General features: G+C 40.8%; 1 protein-coding gene across 7 annotated transcripts in view; it reads right to left on the bottom strand.

Annotated features, from left to right (window-relative positions):
* The window catches only part of NFATC2 (nuclear factor of activated T cells 2), a 109504-nt gene that overhangs the window by 42834 nt on the left and 46374 nt on the right, over nucleotides 1–20296 (bottom strand). For all 7 annotated transcript variants that reach the window (XM_069953594.1, XM_069953595.1, XM_069953599.1 and 4 more), the window contains exons 4-6: nucleotides 12829–13031; nucleotides 9813–9985; nucleotides 5059–5199 (exon numbers count right to left, since the gene is read on the bottom strand). In XM_069953594.1, the coding sequence (XP_069809695.1) occupies nucleotides 5059–5199; nucleotides 9813–9985; nucleotides 12829–13031 (517 nt within the window). The remainder of the gene's footprint in view (nucleotides 1–5058; nucleotides 5200–9812; nucleotides 9986–12828; nucleotides 13032–20296) is intronic.

Here is a 20296-nt window from a genome sequence, read left to right as displayed (position 1 = left end):
TACTAATGGATTGCAGTGTACTGTGCAGTTATACATACTAATACTAATGGATTGCAGTGTACTGTACAGTTATATATACTAATACTATTGGATTGCAGTGTACTGTGCAGTTATACATACTAATGGATTGCAGTGTACTGTACAGTTATACATACTAATACTAATGGATTGCAGTGTACTGTACAGTTATACGTACTAATACTAATGGATTGCAGTGTACTGTACAGTAATACATACTAATGGATTGCAGTGTACTGTACAGTTATACATACTAATACTAATGGATTGCAGTGTACTGTACAGTTATACATACTAATGGATTGCAGTGTACTGTACAGTTATACATACTAATACTAATGGATTGCAGTGTACTGTACAGTTATACATACTAATACTAATGGATTGCAGTGTACTGTGCAGTTATACATACTAATACTAATGGATTGCAGTGTACTGTACAGTTATACATACTAATACTAATGGATTGCAGTGTACTGTACAGTTATACATACTAATACTAATGGATTGCAGTGTACTGTACAGTTATACATACTAATGGATTGCAGTGTACTGTGCAGTTATACATACTAATACTAATGGATTGCAGTGTACTGTACAGTTATACATACTAATACTAATGGATTGCAGTGTACTGTACAGTTATACATACTAATACTAATGGATTGCAGTGTACTGTGCAGTTATACATACTAATACTAATGGATTGCAGTGTACTGTGCAGTTATATATACTAATACTAATGGATTGCAGTGTACTGTACAGTTATATATACTAATACTAATGGATTGCAGTGTACTGTACAGTTATACATACTAATACTAATGGATTGCAGTGTACTGTGCAGTTATACATACTAATACTAATGGATTGCAGTGTACTGTACAGTTATACATACTAATACTAATGGATTGCAGTGTACTGTACAGTTATACATACTAATACTAATGGATTGCAGTGTACTGTACAGTTATACATACTAATGGATTGCAGTGTACTGTGCAGTTATACATACTAATACTAATGGATTGCAGTGTACTGTACAGTTATACATACTAATACTAATGGATTGCAGTGTACTGTGCAGTTATACATACTAATACTAATGGATTGCAGTGTACTGTACAGTTATACATACTAATACTAATGGATTGCAGTGTACTGTACAGTTATACATACTAATACTAATGGATTGCAGTGTACTGTACAGTTATACATACTAATGGATTGCAGTGTACTGTACAGTTATACATACTAATACTAATGGATTGCAGTGTACTGTGCAGTTATACATACTAATACTAATGGATTGCAGTGTACTGTGCAGTTATACATACTAATACTAATGGATTGCAGTGAACTGTACAGTTATACATACTAATACTATTGGATTGCAGTGTACTGTGCAGTTATACATACTAATACTAATGGATTGCAGTGTACTGTGCAGTTATACATACTAATGGATTGCAGTGTACTGTACATTTATACATACTAATACTAATGGATTGCAGTGTACTGTGCAGTTATACATACTAATGGATTGCAGTGTACTGTACATTTATACATACTAATACTAATGGATTGCAGTGTACTGTGCAGTTATACATACTAATGGATTGCAGTGTACTGTACATTTATACATACTAATACTAATGGATTGCAGTGTACTGTACATTTATACATACTAATACTAATGGATTGCAGTGTACTGTGCAGTTATACATACTAATACTAATGGATTGCAGTGTACTGTACAGTTATACATACTAATACTAATGGATTGCAGTGTACTGTACAGTTATACATACTAATACTAATGGATTGCAGTGTACTGTACAGTTATACATACTAATACTAATGGATTGCAGTGTACTGTACAGTTATACATACTAATGGATTGCAGTGTACTGTGCAGTTATACATACTAATACTAATGGATTGCAGTGTACTGTACAGTTATACATACTAATGGATTGCAGTGTACTGTGCAGTTATACATACTAATACTAATGGATTGCAGTGTACTGTACAGTTATACATACTAATACTAATGGATTGCAGTGTACTGTACAGTTATACATACTAATACTAATGGATTGCAGTGTACTGTACAGTTATACATACTAATGGATTGCAGTGTACTGTGCAGTTATACATACTAATACTAATGGATTGCAGTGTACTGTACAGTTATACATACTAATACTAATGGATTGCAGTGTACTGTACAGTTATACATACTAATACTAATGGATTGCAGTGTACTGTGCAGTTATACATACTAATACTAATGGATTGCAGTGTACTGTGCAGTTATATATACTAATACTAATGGATTGCAGTGTACTGTACAGTTATATATACTAATACTAATGGATTGCAGTGTACTGTACAGTTATACATACTAATACTAATGGATTGCAGTGTACTGTGCAGTTATACATACTAATACTAATGGATTGCAGTGTACTGTACAGTTATACATACTAATACTAATGGATTGCAGTGTACTGTACAGTTATACATACTAATACTAATGGATTGCAGTGTACTGTGCAGTTATACATACTAATACTAATGGATTGCAGTGTACTGTACAGTTATACATACTAATACTAATGGATTGCAGTGTACTGTACAGTTATACATACTAATACTAATGGATTGCAGTGTACTGTGCAGTTATACATACTAATACTAATGGATTGCAGTGTACTGTACAGTTATACATACTAATACTAATGGATTGCAGTGTACTGTACAGTTATACATACTAATACTAATGGATTGCAGTGTACTGTACAGTTATACATACTAATGGATTGCAGTGTACTGTACAGTTATACATACTAATACTAATGGATTGCAGTGTACTGTGCAGTTATACATACTAATACTAATGGATTGCAGTGTACTGTGCAGTTATACATACTAATACTAATGGATTGCAGTGAACTGTACAGTTATACATACTAATACTATTGGATTGCAGTGTACTGTGCAGTTATACATACTAATACTAATGGATTGCAGTGTACTGTGCAGTTATACATACTAATGGATTGCAGTGTACTGTACATTTATACATACTAATACTAATGGATTGCAGTGTACTGTGCAGTTATACATACTAATGGATTGCAGTGTACTGTACATTTATACATACTAATACTAATGGATTGCAGTGTACTGTGCAGTTATACATACTAATGGATTGCAGTGTACTGTACATTTATACATACTAATACTAATGGATTGCAGTGTACTGTGCAGTTATACATACTAATACTAATGGATTGCAGTGTACTGTACAGTTATACATACTAATACTAATGGATTGCAGTGTACTGTACAGTTATACATACTAATACTAATGGATTGCAGTGTACTGTACAGTTATACATACTAATACTAATGGATTGCAGTGTACTGTACAGTTATACATACTAATGGATTGCAGTGTACTGTGCAGTTATACATACTAATACTAATGGATTGCAGTGTACTGTACAGTTATACATACTAATGGATTGCAGTGTACTGTACAGTTATACATACTAATACTAATGGATTGCAGTGTACTGTACAGTTATACATACTAATAGTATTGGATTGCAGTGTACTGTACAGTTATACATACTAATACTAATGGATTGCAGTGTACTGTGCAGTTATACATACTAATGGATTGCAGTGTACTGTACAGTTATACATACTAATACTAATGGATTGCAGTGAACTGTACAGTTATACATACTAATACTATTGGATTGCAGTGTACTGTGCAGTTATACATACTAATGGATTGCAGTGTACTGTACATTTATACATACTAATACTAATGGATTGCAGTGTACTGTGCAGTTATACATACTAATGGATTGCAGTGTACTGTACATTTATACATACTAATACTAATGGATTGCAGTGTACTGTGCAGTTATACATACTAATACTAATGGATTGCAGTGTACTGTGCAGTTATACATACTAATACTAATGGATTGCAGTGTACTGTACATTTATACATACTAATACTAATGGATTGCAGTGTACTGTACATTTAAACATACTAATACTAATGGATTGCAGTGTACTGTGCAGTTATACATACTAATAGTAATGATTGCAGTGTACTGTGCAGTTATACACACTAATAGTAATGATTGCAGTGTACTGTGCAGTTATACATACTAATAGTAATGGATTGCAGTGTACTGTACATTTATACATACTAATACTATTGGATTGCAGTGTACTGTACATTTAAACATACTAATACTAATGGATTGCAGTGTACTGTGCAGTTATACATACTAATAGTAATGATTGCAGTGTACTGTGCAGTTATACACACTAATAGTAATGATTGCAGTGTACTGTGCAGTTATACATACTAATAGTAATGGATTGCAGCGTACTGTCATTTTGTGGTTTGCCACCTAGAGCCTGCCTACAGCAAGATGCCGGGGTGACTACTAATGGTTAAACAGCCTGGAGCCTCTATCCATGCTACTGATAGGAGCAGATATCTCCCCAAGTAACAAAGCCAGTGATCAGCTGATCGCTGTCTTTCAATCTGTGTACAAAAATGCACACATTTGAACATGTCAACACAGCACTACCGATATTGCAGATACTGATACTGCCCGCTCTGAGGAGGCTGCTGCATACACAGCACTACTGACCACCAGCCTGTCCCTCTGTACTGCATATTCCAATGCACAAGAGGCCCTGCATCAGTAGTGTTGTGTCAGCTACAGAACCTGATCAATTTGGTGGAGGAAGACTATCTATAGACAGGTTCAGACAATGTCTGCAAACTTGGGTCCTCTAACTACTTAGTGACTGTCATACAGAGAAGTCTCTGGACTGTATGTGCATCTGGCAGGACTATCAGAGTATAAAAATATAAAAAGGAATAGCAGCCATACAGGTCTGCTTATAGGGTAAATTTCCTATCTGGTGTACGTCACTCCAGACTATATACTGTGACAACATAAATGTGGGAAAGAAGAAACATGCAGCCCCGCTTACCAGGCGTCTTCTCTGTGAACACAACTTTTGATTCAGCTGTAAAGTTCTGTCCGTTTAAAAGCATCTGCTGCCCTCCATACACAAGGCAACTGTCGATATTCTGCCTCTCCACTAGAGGGAGTTCATGAGCTGATCGTTGAGCTAAGGAAGAAAAAACAGCACTGTTTTATGAATACCGCCACAGTCTACATTTTAGCAATTGTAACTAATGCAATAAAAACCATTTGTTGTGCACTTCTAATATTGGATTCAGAATTCACCCATGCCGCACAACCCAGCAGAAACTAAAGCCTAAAGTTGTTTTTTTGTTTCTCTATTTTTGACAACCAATGACTTATGTAAAGCATCTGACCAAAAAACCACACGCAGGAGGAAAACCCCAAATGTTCAAATATTTTAGTAGACCCCAAAAGTGTGTGTCTGCGTTTCATTAAAATGACACTCTGTGGGCTGATGCTGCAGAAAAACAACGCTCTTCCAAGTCTGTCACTTGCCAATACAGACCCACTTCTCAGGCAATAAAAATTCACCATTCCTGCCAAGGTTTTCCTGAGAAATGATCTTGGTACACCCTGCCAGACTGTGATCCACATGCCTCCGATCTGCACAAGCCTTCATACGTATCACAGGAACACTGCGGAATTGGCCTGCAGTTACTTACTACTCACTGAATATACAGGGTTTCAGTTTGTAATAGTATAGCAGAAGAATACTGTAAAGCATCACGTTTTGATTAGTCAGGGTATCAGTGTTGAGACCCTCACCGACATATAGATATAGCTGAAAGAACACTGCAATGAGACAATGAGCGGGGGAGTGAACCACAATGCTGCTGCGCTTCTTCCAGCTGGCACTCCTTTCAGATTGGAAGGAGTACCCGCATGGAGACCCTGACCAATCTAAACTTGTCAAAAGCTGTGTGTAATGAGAAAATATTTTGCAGAGCACACCCACTTTTTTATTTTTTTAGATACTTATACTTAGATTAATGTTAAGGTTTGGGTCATGTACATCTTCCTAATACACTGCAGTTATTAGGGGACAAAAAAAACAGTATTCTCCATTCATCTGTTGCTGCGATGAGGATCTTCACTTCCCGATCCAGTCTAAAAGAATGAAATGCAGCTCCGCCAATCCCCGGGTCACCACCTTATTTCAGCCAGTCTGCCTCTTTTTAAGCACCTATTGGCATAGGGTTGGGGGCCAACATGGAATTTTTTTTTTTTTTAAACGCTTGTTATTCTTTTTTTATGTATAATGTGCCAAAAAACAAACAAACCAGCAACCCCATAACTTTATTTGCTTTTTCAAGTACGCTGTTTACTATATGGGGACAATATTGCTATATTTTATTAGATGGGACAATTACACACTATACAATAATCAAACAGGTTTATTTATTTTTATATATAAAATGGCAAAGGGGGTAATATAACCCCTTGATGACCCAGGATGTCCCCCTCTACATCCTGGGGCTGGTAGGAGAGTTCAGAGGGCGGTCTCATCCTTGACCCAGCTCTGAACCCTGGCTATTAGCAGGCGCGGCCCAATCGACGCATCCGGCTAATTAGGCATTTAAATGCAGCTGACAAAACTGACAGTTTTTTTTTCAATTTAAATGGCTCCCCAGCCCCCATCAGTGGTGGTATAGTGACCCACCCCAACCCAGAGGCAATCCCTGCTTGTTGCCGGGTCGGGGCTCTGCACTGTAATGGTGCTAATCTCAGCACAGCACTCCATTGCTATGGGCTTCAGCAGCCCTTAGTAATGGATCACTGATCTCATTCATCAATGCAGTATGTATATACTGCATTAACCTCTATGAGGTCAGTTAACACAGAAGTCCCCCAGGGAAAATTGAAATTACAGTAAAAAAAAAAAAAAAAAGTTATAATATATATATATACACATATATATATATATATATATATATATATATAAAAAATCCCCTCCCCTAATCAAGGTTTAAATTTCCCCCCTTTTTCCATTTTATAAATAAAAATAAACATATTTGGTATCATCCCGTGTTTAATCGCCCAAAATATTAAATTATAACATTCCTGATCTTGCATGGTAAATGGCTTAAAGGGGTTATCCAGCGCTACAAAAACATGGCCGCTTTTGCCCCACTCTTGTCTTCACTCTTGTTTGGGTGGGGTTCCAAAGTAAATGGAGCTTAATTGCAAGCCACACCTGAACTGGAGACAAGAGTGGTGCAAAAATGCCAAGCGCAAAGCTGATCATTATTGGTCACATCAAATCCAGAAAAAAAATTTAATAAAGAACATTTCGTTTTTTTTAAAAAGATTACATGTCAGTTTTACCATAGGGCGTAAACACGAAAGCCCCGAAATAAAAAAAAGTGTTTTCTTTTCCCCCAATTTCACTGCACAAATAATTTGTTTCTGAGGCAGACTCTATGAGAAGATTGCCAAGCTGACTGCACGGAGGTGAGTATAATTGTCGTCAGTCAGTCGCGGAAAACGATTAGGACCCCTGCAGTCACTGACACTTAAACACCGCAACCTGTGGCGTTTGCGGGGTTAATGATGGCTGGCAGCGCGTTCAATACAGCCTGTCATTGAGGACCAGGCTGCTATCAGCCTCTTAAGCTCGCTTCATACAGCCCCTAGACCCTCAGGAGTAGCAATAAGTCATACATTGGCCTTAAAGGAAAAGTCTGGGCGTTTACTTTTTTTTTTTTTTTAAACAGCTCTGGGTACTGCTGTCATCTGCTCCGGTTCCCTGCCACTTCTAGGGGACCTGGGACGTGACTTGTCAAGCCCGAGGTTGGACCCTGCTATGGCCACTCACACGTCACCTCCCAGCTCCCCACGCAGACACAGAAGCGGCCAGGGGACCGGGAACTGGAGCGGATGACAACGGACCCCAACACTGAAGTCGGGGAGATAAGAGCATGTTATGTTCACCCACCTACTCTCCAACTGTTTTGAAACAAAAAAGTCTGAGCCTGGACTCCTCCTTTAGGGTGCGTTCACACGTACAGGATCTGCAGCAGATCCGCAGCAGATTTAATGGCCCAGAATTGATTTGCTTTGAATCTGCACCATCAAATCTGCTGCAGATCCGGTACGTGTGAACACACCCTGAGGCTATGTTCACACTGCGTACGAGTCCGGCCGCATTTCGTACCCCGCCGTACATGTGCGGCTAAAACTACGGGCGTGGGAAAAATAGACATGCGGCCGGATGCGTACGAACCGCGAACATACGCCCGTTGTACAGTTACGCTTCCCTAGCTTGTTTCGAAGCTTGGAAATCTTCGCCCAGCCCAATAAACCACACAGAACCTTTTGGATCGAAAAATCAAGTTCAATTTGGCTGAAATAAGTACTCCGTACAGGACCGCATCGAAATCCATGGCCATGAGTTTCAACATTTCCGTCCTCAAACAATGGTCTTGTTCATTTTTCACGGCGCCGTATACGATCCGGCCGTAAGCTCATACGTAGTGTGCACTGTGCAGCCGTATATTGTATACTTTCCAGCGTACGCATTAACCTCAAAACTACGGGTGAATATTCGCGGTTCGCACTACGGACGGAAACATACGTAGTGTGAACATAGCCTTAAGGGGTTAAAACATTTACTGAAATACTCTTATATGCAGCTTGGACATAATCAGAAAATAAAAAATGGATAAGATAAAAAGAAAAATGTGTTCAGATCTGGTTTTAATTTCCCCAAAAAAACAAAAATATATTGGTGACAAATTCCCTTTAAACAGTCTAGCTTGCAGTTTTTACAATGGGATAAATCCTCTCTCCCTCCTAATTGAATGTCGGGTGCCAGTGGAAGACTCCAGTCCAAATACTTCCAGAGGAAATTCACAGCACAGCCAATTAATCTGCAGTAGGAAAAATGCTCAATTCACTCATTTTCTCTAGAAAACAAAGCATTTTTCCTGCTGCAAATTAATTGGTTGTGCCATAGATTTACTATTGAAATAGCTTGCAGGCGGCAGCAAGGAAAACGGCTCAATGGTGGCCGCTGCCAGAACCAAGTCAGAGCCTGTTTAGAAGGTGAAATACTTCAGAGTAAACAAGAAGAACATATAATGCTATATTAACTTTCTGTTTAACGTCAATGTCTCCCATGCTAAGTTTAAAGCAGGTTTCAGGCCTAAGCAGCTGACATGTTCACTTGCAGGGCAGAAAGAGCTGCTCCGACTCCTCAGCCCTGCCGATGCTTATCTCACCTAACAAGAAGGGCTTCTCAGGAAGTCGCCTGTGGCTAATCGGACCAAGGAGAAGTTGTGGGAGTGTATGCATGATTTAATGGCAACCAACCAACCGCAGAAGGCTGCGCTGGCTTTGAGACAGATCAGCTCAATAAACCTGGTCATTAGCCAGTCACAAGCTGCACAGCGAGCTGAAGGAGGGCAATGGGCTTTAATGCTGACGTGCAAAGAAAAATAAAGCTCTTTACTTTTGTTCCTTTGCACAAAATGTTTTATTGCTGCTGGGTTATTGCAATCATATGTATGAACGGCACCTAAAAGGTCAGTATATGATCAGCTACAATGTCTGTCTGGCATAGGGTTCCTTACCCTAGCTACAGCTGGGAGGTTGCCAACTTATTTTACAGGTATATACTTCAAACCCAATAACGCTGCCAAATGCAACCGAGTACAAGCTCTGCCAAAAGATCTGCCATAAAACCGTTATAAATCATTGGAAGCGCTCAAGTACTTCCAATATAGAGGTAACCGGAGTAGTGTGATCTGTACTTACAGCACTCGATAGGGTTGGATGCCACCTGGAGAGACACAATCCTTCCACTGGCTTCTGGAATATGTATTCTGAAGACAAGTCGCACTCGAGTGTTCTTCCTCCCAATATCGGTCTCGCCTTTCCTCAGCTCTATGTCAGCATTTTTTAGCTTCAGTATCCCGGCACAATCAATTCTGAGAACAGATATGACAGATCACATCACATTACAGACATTTATGCAACTAAACTGCCTGGTTTATAACAGCGGCCAACTAGAGCCCAGATAACTGCTCTCTACAACAATTTAAAGGGGTTATCCACTAGAAAAAGCACAGCTACTTTTTTGCAGCACCACGCCTGTTCTATTCAGCTCCATTCACATCAACGGAAGAGGGCTGCAAACCCCACACCCAAACTGAGGACCGGCGCGGTGCTGATTCTGGCAGAAAGCAGCCTTGTTTTTATAAGCCTGTAAGTGACATTGTTAGCAACACCATTTTTCATATTGGTCACCGATAATGTGTACCTTTAAGGGTTAACGGCTTTGAGCTTGGTTTAATGCCACAGCTCCTCCGCTTGATATGGGCACCAAAAGTTCATTTGGAATTTTTGTCCTTTAAAATAAAAAGTTGTCACTCGATTCATTTTGGAAGGACAAAAAGTTATTTGGCAGAAAAAACACTATAAAATGTAAAAGGAGATTACGGCTTATCACATTCCCAAAATCCACTGACAGATAATGTTGGTAGTCATAGTGGTTGGCTGTGATTTTCCATCACACTTGACCCCTTTGTTCAAAGAGAGGTAAGCCACAGCCAGATCGCTCGCACTGTGGCTTACCCCTCCTCTCCCCACAGGTAACACAAGATTAGTCAGCTCCAGAGTGTGGGAAGCACAGGCGGCGGACAGGAGATATAATTGATGGCCGGATGATTGTTTGGCTGTCACTTATTGAAGGTGAATGGGGGTCCTTAGAGAATGAGTGGGCAGAGTGCATGCTCCATCAATCACTACACCGGAGAGCTTTATTCTACCACTTTTGGCAGTACTATAGAAGGCGAATGGACAGGTGGGTAAGCATGCACACTACTACTCTCTTCATTCAGGGAACTCCTGCTCCGTCTCATGGGTCAGATCCCCTCTGATACGTTAGTTATGCCCTATGCTGTGCCGGCCGGCACTTAGGACGCTCGGAGGGATTCGGCCCGGACGTCCGAAGACGACATCGCAGACTGAAGATCGGAGACGAGTCGGCACGTGACAGGTGAGTATAGCGCACCACACTTCTGGGTACACGGGTGGGGGTGGTGGGACACGGGGAAGGGGGCCATTCACAGACATAACATACATTACAAAGTTGTATAACTTTGTAATGTATGTTATTCTGTCAATAATTCTTTACCGCCGCACTACCCCTTTAAGTTACTTACCTTAAATATATTCCAGGTAAGACAAAATCCCTCGAATTCTAATTTTATATGATGTAAATCTATTGGCAGAGGACAAAGCTAACAGATCCCCGTTACAGCATTACATACAGTTACACATGTCCTTTATTTCTACACCTCAGCATCTGTTTTCTAAGTACCAGTACTAAATGGTTTATCCAAGCAGAAAGGGTTAAATTACATCTCAATTGCTATTGGCTGAGAGGACTGGAAGGACGCCCATTCACACTGTTTTTAACCATGATTTTATGGACAGCTTTAGATTCTGTGGGAAAATACACCCACGCCTTGGCAGCCACCATAAGGCATGATGAGTGTACTGTGGATCATATTCACTGATACAATTTAAGACCGTCTCTGATAATGTAAAGAGTCCCTCCTGCCTAGAACCACTACATGCTCCATGTTACAATAGAAACTAGAGTATTACAGGGGTATTCCCAACATCAAAGATCATCCAATAGCCACAGGAAAGGGAACAGCAAACAATCAGTGCGACCAATGGGATGGGAAAACTGTCCTCTGACTAAGGCTTAGCCAGTTCTTAATTCATTCTCTATGGGACTTTCAGACACTGCAGAGATTATGGCTTAAAGTGACCCTGTCCCCCCTTTTTGCATTCTGACTTCTCTTCATAGATTTTTTTCATACCTTATTTTAAATTATATGTTATGGTGCTTGTTCCAGTAAAAATTGATCTTTTATCATCTGCAGATTGTGCTAAGTGGGCGGGGTTTCCCGACTGAAGTGCCACTTAGCCCTGCCCACAACGTCACCGTAGGCCTCGCCCCTCAGGGATGTCATCGGCACATAGGCCACGCCCCTTCAACACCCATTGGTATTGGCTGACCTAGAAGGGGTGGGGCCTAGACCTTTAGGCCAGCCTGTTCAAATGGTCGGTGAGGGGCGGGGCTTATGGTGGCACTGCTACCGCAAAGCTCCGCCCGCTTCACACAATCTGCAGATGATAAAAGATCATATTTTACTGGAACAAGCACCATGACGTCCTATAAAAAATAAGGTATGAAAACTGCTAAATTTACCCATTACACCTGTGTAGAGAAGTCAGAATGCAAAGAGGGGGGGGGGGGGGGGGGGGGGCAGTGTCACTGTAAGCTCTTAGAGAATAAATGAAGCGCTGGCCAGTCATTCAGGCTGCACCCCATTCGACGGCTATTTTTCTCCATTCTTCCTTACCGCTGGGACATGCTGGCAAGCATGTTGGGGGATAATCAGGATTACCGGGAGTCCCTGTGGTTGGGAGGAATGGAGTTCAACAGTCCCTAAATGAATGGAGTGCAGCATGTGTGCTCGGCCCAACACTTCACTTATTCTCTATCTAAGCCATGTCCAGATGCCCCACAGAAAAGATATGGAGCGCTTGTTCCACTGTATTCATTTGGGGGACAATTATCCTACGTTCTTGGGACTGGTGGGGATCCCAGTGGTCTCACCCACCCATCAGTCAGTTTGTTCTGTAGATAGGGGATAACATTTAATGTTGGGAATACTATCTCTCTCTATACATCTATCTACACACGTTGTCAATATCAGGGTAGCATATCCTAAACTACAGCCTTTGTTCTTACGTTGCTCTCATATTGTTCTTTGGCTCCAGGGGAATCTCCAGGACTTTGGTATTGCCGATTATTTTCTCATAGCTGGTAGTAGTAACAGTCTTCCCTGTTATACGGTGGACCTGATAGAACGCATGGGGCTTGAGGATTCTTTCATCTGCTGTCCCAATGAAGATCTGGAGTCCCAGAGGCTTGTTATCCATGTAGCCATGAAGCTGTAGAAATAGTAGGGAATAAAATGTGTTGTTAAAGGCATTATTCACAGGTGCAGCTTTTAAAAAATTTCCTCTAAAAAAAAGTATGGCATCAGACTTGCCTCTTTACTAAAGTACCAACAAGTAATTCAGATGATTGTGCAAACTGTATAGACTAGATTGTATTCTCACCTGCCAAATAGCACTGGCAGCGAGCCGTACAGACCTGCCCCGTGTTGTTGTTTAATGAAGTAGTAGTACATACAGGTAATACACGCCTGGAACCAACTAGTTCCCATGTATAATCTAAACTGACAATAAACGTAGAGTGTGGCACTGTGGTCATTTGTGGTATATATGGGCATTTTTTTACAGCGTGGCATCCTGCCTGTTCCTTCCATAAGGGTATAAACGCACACACCGTATACGCAGCAGATATGCAACAAATACGCAGCAGATTTGTTGGTACAGATTTGATGCTGTGTTTAGTTATTTAGATCTAATCTGCTGCGAGTTTGCTGCGTATCGCAGCAGTAAATACGCTGCATATACGGTGTGTGGGTTTATACCCTAAGAATTAGTCTTTAGCCTTTTCATGGTTTTTCCCATTTCTGTACATGTATAGTATTTGTGTGTCTTCAGCTTTACTCCTACTTCATTATGTGCTTCACACTCAGGGACGGATCAGAACAGGGGTCCAAGTACTGCAGGACAGCTGGTGGTAGCATAGGGGCCCATGTTACTCAATGGGAAGGTGAGTATAGATAAAAAGTATATATTTATTTCTACAAACTAATATAACTTTCTTAAAAGGTATGTATCAGCAAAAAGTCTCATTTAGCTTTTGATTTGTGCTCACACACAGATTTCAGCCGAAAGCAGCAGCAGAGAACTGGGGAAAGGAGACGGAAAAGATAATAAGTACACAAGGAATTGTTAGTCTTACCATGGGCAACAACATATAAAAAAAGTTATGTTTGAGTGGAATACCCCTTTAAGGTTACGTTCACATTCTGCCAATATTGTGGATTTGATGCCATTTTTCCTAAATAACCTCAATAGAAAGGTCATACCATAAAGGCGTGTATCAATGTATTCTTTTTTTCTATAATCTGTGACTGGTACTGTAGCTCAGGTTCGCTCACACAAATATGGCTGAGCTACAATACCAGACAACCCCCTAAATGAACAAACAGGCCGGCCCAGAAGTCCTGAGGGTAGTAAGACAATATTAGGGTAGACGGAGCAGAGATGTGTACAGAAGAACAGGATTCAGAGACAATTTCCCATTTCCTGATGAAGAGATGAGCAGATGAGAATACAGAGACAGCCGCTGGTGTGACATGTATTCCAGCAGATGTCTCGGACACGTGGCGGCTCTCTTAAGGTGACAGATGTCCTTTTATTTACATTTTCTCAATGTACACACACAGAAGATGACGTAACACTGAAAGAGAGACTATTCTTCAGGGAGAAAAACGGTCCAAAAGCTCATGTAAATATCTTGTGATAGCCATCGGGATTAAGCAAATAAACGGCACATCTGACTCCTGATGGTCTGCACAGTTTACTAAAGAGGAACTAAAGGCAAATGGAGAGTTATTTTATATGCAAATAAACAGTGCCCCCTCATTTCTCAATGAGAGATAAAGGGGAGCACTGCCTAAGGCCAGAGAATGAATGGGGTCTTCCCTTTTACCATTTCACCATTTACTTCGATTTGCTTCACCATTTACTTCGATGGGAGTTTTGGGAATCCTAAGCACTTCAACCAGGTTGGACTGTACCAGGAAGACCCCACTGGTGGTGTTGGTGGTGGTCCTGCCTTGTGTGCATTAACCATATATACAACTGGGGTCACCCTGGATCATCACGCTAAGTACCGACAGATATACAACAATTAAGCAACTTTGTGCTATGAAGATGCAAAATTATATAAAACGTAACTTTTAATGATGAATCTAAAATGTGCTAATGAGGTGAATTAAAATAAAGTAGACTTGTAAGGGAAAGATAGTGCATAGTCAGGACACGTAGTGCATCGTCGTGAAGTGAATATACACTCGATGACTATTAGCGTAGCAGTACTCTATTGTGTGCACTAACCAGCATGTGGATCACTGATACAACCCCCAGGACAACATGAAGACGCACATACAAACAGCTCTTACACAAAAGAAGAGATTTTGTACTTTAGGAATAAGGTCAGGTCCCCTGGATGAATACCAGGACAGTGTACGCTGCACTACAATCTCCTAATGCCAAAGATGCAACCCTTTACTTGTCAGGTCAGCGTGTGTGTGCGCGTGCGTGCGTGCATCTGTGTATTACAATCTCTAATGCCTACTGTTTCATGGGACGTTTAGAGGTTCTCCCCATATTTTCCTGGGTTTCCTCCCACCCACTAATAACAGGGAGACCCTCCAGCTATAGGATACAGATGAGGCATGAACTGCTGAGCAGAGCGGTGTGGTTTTATCACCCCACCACAGAAGATACAGCCACGTGGGAGGCCCTGTCACTGACACTCAGCACCACCGTCTGCTGTCAGAAAGAAATGAGTAGCCCCCTATAGACTCAGCAGGAAATCTTAACCCAAAGGCCAAGGAGGATATTAGTGGATATGATAGAGAAATGTTGGTCTTAGTACAACCTCATATTCCATAATCACTTAAGTCTGATAGCAATGCTGCCATTACTGGATTGTTCGTCCCACTCTCAACATGTTTCTCAGTTTTCCCCAGATATATACAGTAGGATACTATGTGATCAGGCAGGGATAGGCTTACTGCAGTTACTAGCACCACTCCCATCATTAGGCTGTGTGTGGTACTACAACTCAGCTTCATTCACTTCATGGATCTGAGCTGCAAAGCTGAGGGTAAGAGGGGTGCTGTTTGTGGAGGAAAGCAGACTTGTTTTTGTAAGCCTGGACAACCCCTTTAACCCACGATTAGAAAAAATAAATCACTGCTTTCAATAGGAAGCTGCTATTACACACTACCCAAGAGCAACTGTTATCATGCCGGGTCCTGCTCAGCTCATTCTGCCACCTCCATATGCCGTCACAAGGACTGGGATATCACAATAGTCACATCTGAAGCCGCTGTTTTTAGAAAAAATACACAAAAACAAATATTGTCTGCACGACTTCCACCTTCAGGTGTTCTACTGGCACATAGGAAGAAAACAGCAGCACCTTCCAGTGACTGAACTCCCCCCAATCCTGGCCTGTGTCCCTTCTAGCAGACAGGACTCCATCCCAGCAGCCAGGACATATTGTGAGTCACAGACATAAAATCTACCGCCACTATTTAGTCAGATAATTTTAGCTGGAAAATCTGACAATCCTGGTAAAGAATATCATTTATGTCTGTCTTAAAAAAGGTCTTGACAGCAGAACTTCTACTTTCGAGCGTCTACTTCTCTAGTGCAAACTGTGAAGGAAGAATGACGATTAGCAGCGCCGAGTCGTCCTCTGGATGTTGTCCGTGCAAAGTGCTTAAAACATATAGTGGGGACAATACAGATGCCAGCTTAAAGGGAATCTTGTTACCTTAAAAACACTATCTAATCTAGTGACATCACGTTACAGAGGAGCAAGAGCCAAATACACGGATATACAGTGATTCTCACAAAATAAGACAGTCTCATATTAGGTTTTCTCTGAAAAAGAGGCTTACTTTTAGAGAAACACAGTATGTCCCTACACTGTAGCCCCACTCTATACGGTAGTTAGCCGCCATATTGTATGTCCCCCGGTTGTTAGGCTCCAAAAAGCCCACAAAATTAAAAGCAGAGGTCCGGGCAGGGTGATTTTTTTGTAAAAGTGCCAGGGAGTTTGAAATAACTAAAGTGGTCTCACTTCCCCGGCTCCAGCACTGGTCCCGTGTACCGCCGCTACGGTTCCCCGGCTGCTTCCTTTCGAATCAGATAATTTTTTATTGAATTTTTCAACAAATACACAAGATAAAACATTATCCAACATAAATGGAAATTATTATGCATTTTCATTAAGATACATGGTAAGATTTTCCAGTTGCATATCATAACTAGCATAGAAATATTACACTCTGTATAGAATACCAAATAAAAAATAAAAATATAAACTATAACATGTCTATCCTAACATGGATACCAGACTAATGTTCCCCGGTCTGAGTTGGGACCCGGGTTGAGATGTGTCAGGCCCACTCATCCAGTCAATGGCCGAGGCGGGACCCCATTATTGAGCGGACCTGACAAATCCTGACCCGGGTCCCAACTCAGGCCAGGAAGCAGCGGAGCAGTGCTAGAGCTGGGGAGGTGAGAACACGTTATTTCTTTCAGCCTTTCCCTCTCCGGCACTTTTACTAAATAAACAAATACTTTTTTTTTTTTTTAAATCACCCTGCCCAGACTTCTCCTTTAAGCTAGATCTGATTTTCAGGGTACGTCTTATTTTCAGAGAAACAAAGTATCTGTGTAACTTGTCAAGCTACATCCTGTCCTATAACACCATGCTGATAGAGTAGATAGCATTTTCATGGGGACAAGTTCCCTTTAAAGAAGCGATGACCAGCGAGAAATGGCCTTCAAGCTGGTGTCTGTATTGTGAGCCCAGACTGTGTGTTTAAGCACTTGGCGTAAATGGAAAGTCCTAAAGACGACTCCATTCTCCTTCTCTGTTTCTTATAGTGTGTGTAATATGTGTAATATTATGTGATATCTTATACTGCACTTTGGAGGTTCGCTGCGGGCCCCAGACTTCAGTTTGTCTTTTCTTGAGATCCTATCACTGGGCCACAGTAAATTGTCACTTTAAACTAAGTTAATGGAATATTTATATAAAGATGAGGGTAAAGGAGGTTTGTCGGTTCCTAACTTTAGGATTTATTTTTTGGCGGCCCAATTACAGTATGTGAAAAGATGGAGAGAGTTCTCATATATAAAGAATTTGGTAGAACAAAACAAATGGGGATTAAAGGACGTATGGGAAATTTTGGAGTCAGGACAGCTGAGTAGAAGGTCTAGAGAGAGATGGCCATTGTTAGACTTGATGCACAAAGTTTGGGAAAAAACTAAAAAAGCACTGGGTTTGGAGGGAGTATTTAGATGTACACCAATGTTTAATAATCTTAGGTTTAAAGAGTTGGGAAGAAATCATGAATGGAGGTTTTGGGAAAAATACAATTTGAGGTATGTGACACACTTCTTTAAGGAAGGGCAATTACGCTCATTAGAAGAGTTAAAAGGTGAATACGGGATAGAAGGAAACTGTTATTTTTATTATTTGCAATTAAGACAAGTTAGTATGGAAATAGATCACACGGAGAATTTGTTAGAAGAAAACTCACAGTGGATTGAGTATATGATAGAGGACACTTCCAAAAGAAGGGTGATGGCTAGGATAGTTAGGTTGGTAAAGGAGGGGAAGAAGGAGGTAGTCACACATGTAAGTAGAGTAAAGTGGGAAGTAGATATAGGAGAAATTACACAAGAAGAGTGGGAAGATATATGGAGTATGGGAAAGAATATATCACTTAATGCGTCGCACAAGATTACACAATTTTTTATTAATTATAGGTTATATTATACACCAAGTAGGTTATCTAAAATGGCCCCTAACAGAGAAATAGTTTGTCCCCGCTGCAATATGCCAAGGGTTGGTTTCTTTCATCTATATTATGAATGTAAGAAAATGGAGAGAAGTTGGCAAGTAATTTTAGAGGTTATTAAAGATCGGCTCCAACTGGAAGGTTGGGAACCGGCAAAGAGATGGTTGTTGGGGGTATGGAGTGATGTCCGCCCAGGGAAAAATAAGAATATTTTAGTAAGGAAACTTTTGATGGTAATGAGGCTGTTGGTGGCCAGAAAATGGATGTCAAGAGATAGCCCCACCCTTAAGGAATTTGTGATGGAGGTTAGAAGGATGATTAATTTTGAGTTTTGTTTGTTGGTAAAAGGAGGGAGGAGGGTGAATTTTTGTAAGATCTGGGACCCATGGTTGGATAAAATGGACCAACAAGAGAAGATGGGATTGGTGGTGGGTTTAAGAAGAGGAGAGGGATGAAGAATTCCTTTTTTTTTATTTTTTGTTGTTTCTTTTTTCTCTGCACCCAGGGAGGGGGGGAGGTGGGATGGGTGGGGGTGGGGGGGGTAGTAGGGGGGAAGGGGGTGGGGTAGTAGGGTTAAGACCATGTCTGGGCACAATTAAAAAGTAATAGGTAGAAAATGTAATAGGAGAGATGTTAAGTGTAACCGGGGGTGCGGTTCCTGGACACCAATGAGAAATAATGAATATGGGTGATAGGTGTCGTAGTTGGTCTCCGATGTCTGGGCGGGAGGATTGTGGGGGTTTGGATCTTGGTCTCCTGGCTCGGGGCCCTATGTTGTGAGGATCGGGCTCAGGTCTCGGTTGGAGGAAGAGGAGGGGCGTTACTATGCTGTGTTTTTTTTTTTTTTTTTTTTTTTTCACTCGGAGGTCCGCTGGTGGTTGATTGGATATGAGATAATAAGCTGGAGTGGGCGAGATGGAGCAGCGGAGGGTTCCTTTGGCTGGGTCCAGATAGCCTGCTCCGGAGTAACGCCACAAGTCTATATAAATATATGTGGGCGGTGGTGTTGGAGTGGTTGGAAGAAGGAGGAGGAGAAGGAAATAAAAAATAAGAAATCTCCAGTGGTGGCTTGGTACCGTGGAGGGCTAAGCTCCCAGAGGGGGTGAAATGGTATGTAGTATGTATGAAGTATGTATAAGGCTGGACACGAGAATAATAAGGTTTATAGTTTGGATTATTTTATTTATTTATTTATTTATTTATTTATTTATTTATTTATCTATTTATTTATTTTTTTTGGATGCTGGTGACTGTACTCCTTCTCTGCCCGGCAGAGACAGGGGCCTGGAGGCGGAGGGGATACCCGAGCCAGTGGGGGCAGGTTCTGTCCTCCTGTGGTCCCCTGCGCGGAGGAGGGGACCGGCTGTGGCACGAAGGTGTAAGGTAAAGTTAGGGGAGGGGAAAAGTTGAAAGAGAGGTTATGAATTGATGGTGACTATGGATAAGCACCCTTTGGAAGGAGAAATGGTTTGTTAACATTTCTGATGAAGGGTTATGAGATGAAGTACCTAAGAAGATATTTGGTTTAAGATGTAGAAAAATTGTGGTTGTATCCAGACATGGATGAAGTGGTTTTAATGTTTGTATGGTAAATTCTGTAATAAAGGTTTAAAAAAAAAAAAAAAAAAAAAAAACTAAGTTACAGGACTTCACTGTGTATATAAATGATAGTGAGATCTCAGAAACTGA

Source organism: Dendropsophus ebraccatus, chromosome 14 (genome assembly GCF_027789765.1).
Source record: "Dendropsophus ebraccatus isolate aDenEbr1 chromosome 14, aDenEbr1.pat, whole genome shotgun sequence".
Taxonomy (NCBI): domain Eukaryota; kingdom Metazoa; phylum Chordata; class Amphibia; order Anura; family Hylidae; genus Dendropsophus; species Dendropsophus ebraccatus.
This window is presented reverse-complemented; position numbering and strand designations above follow the sequence as displayed.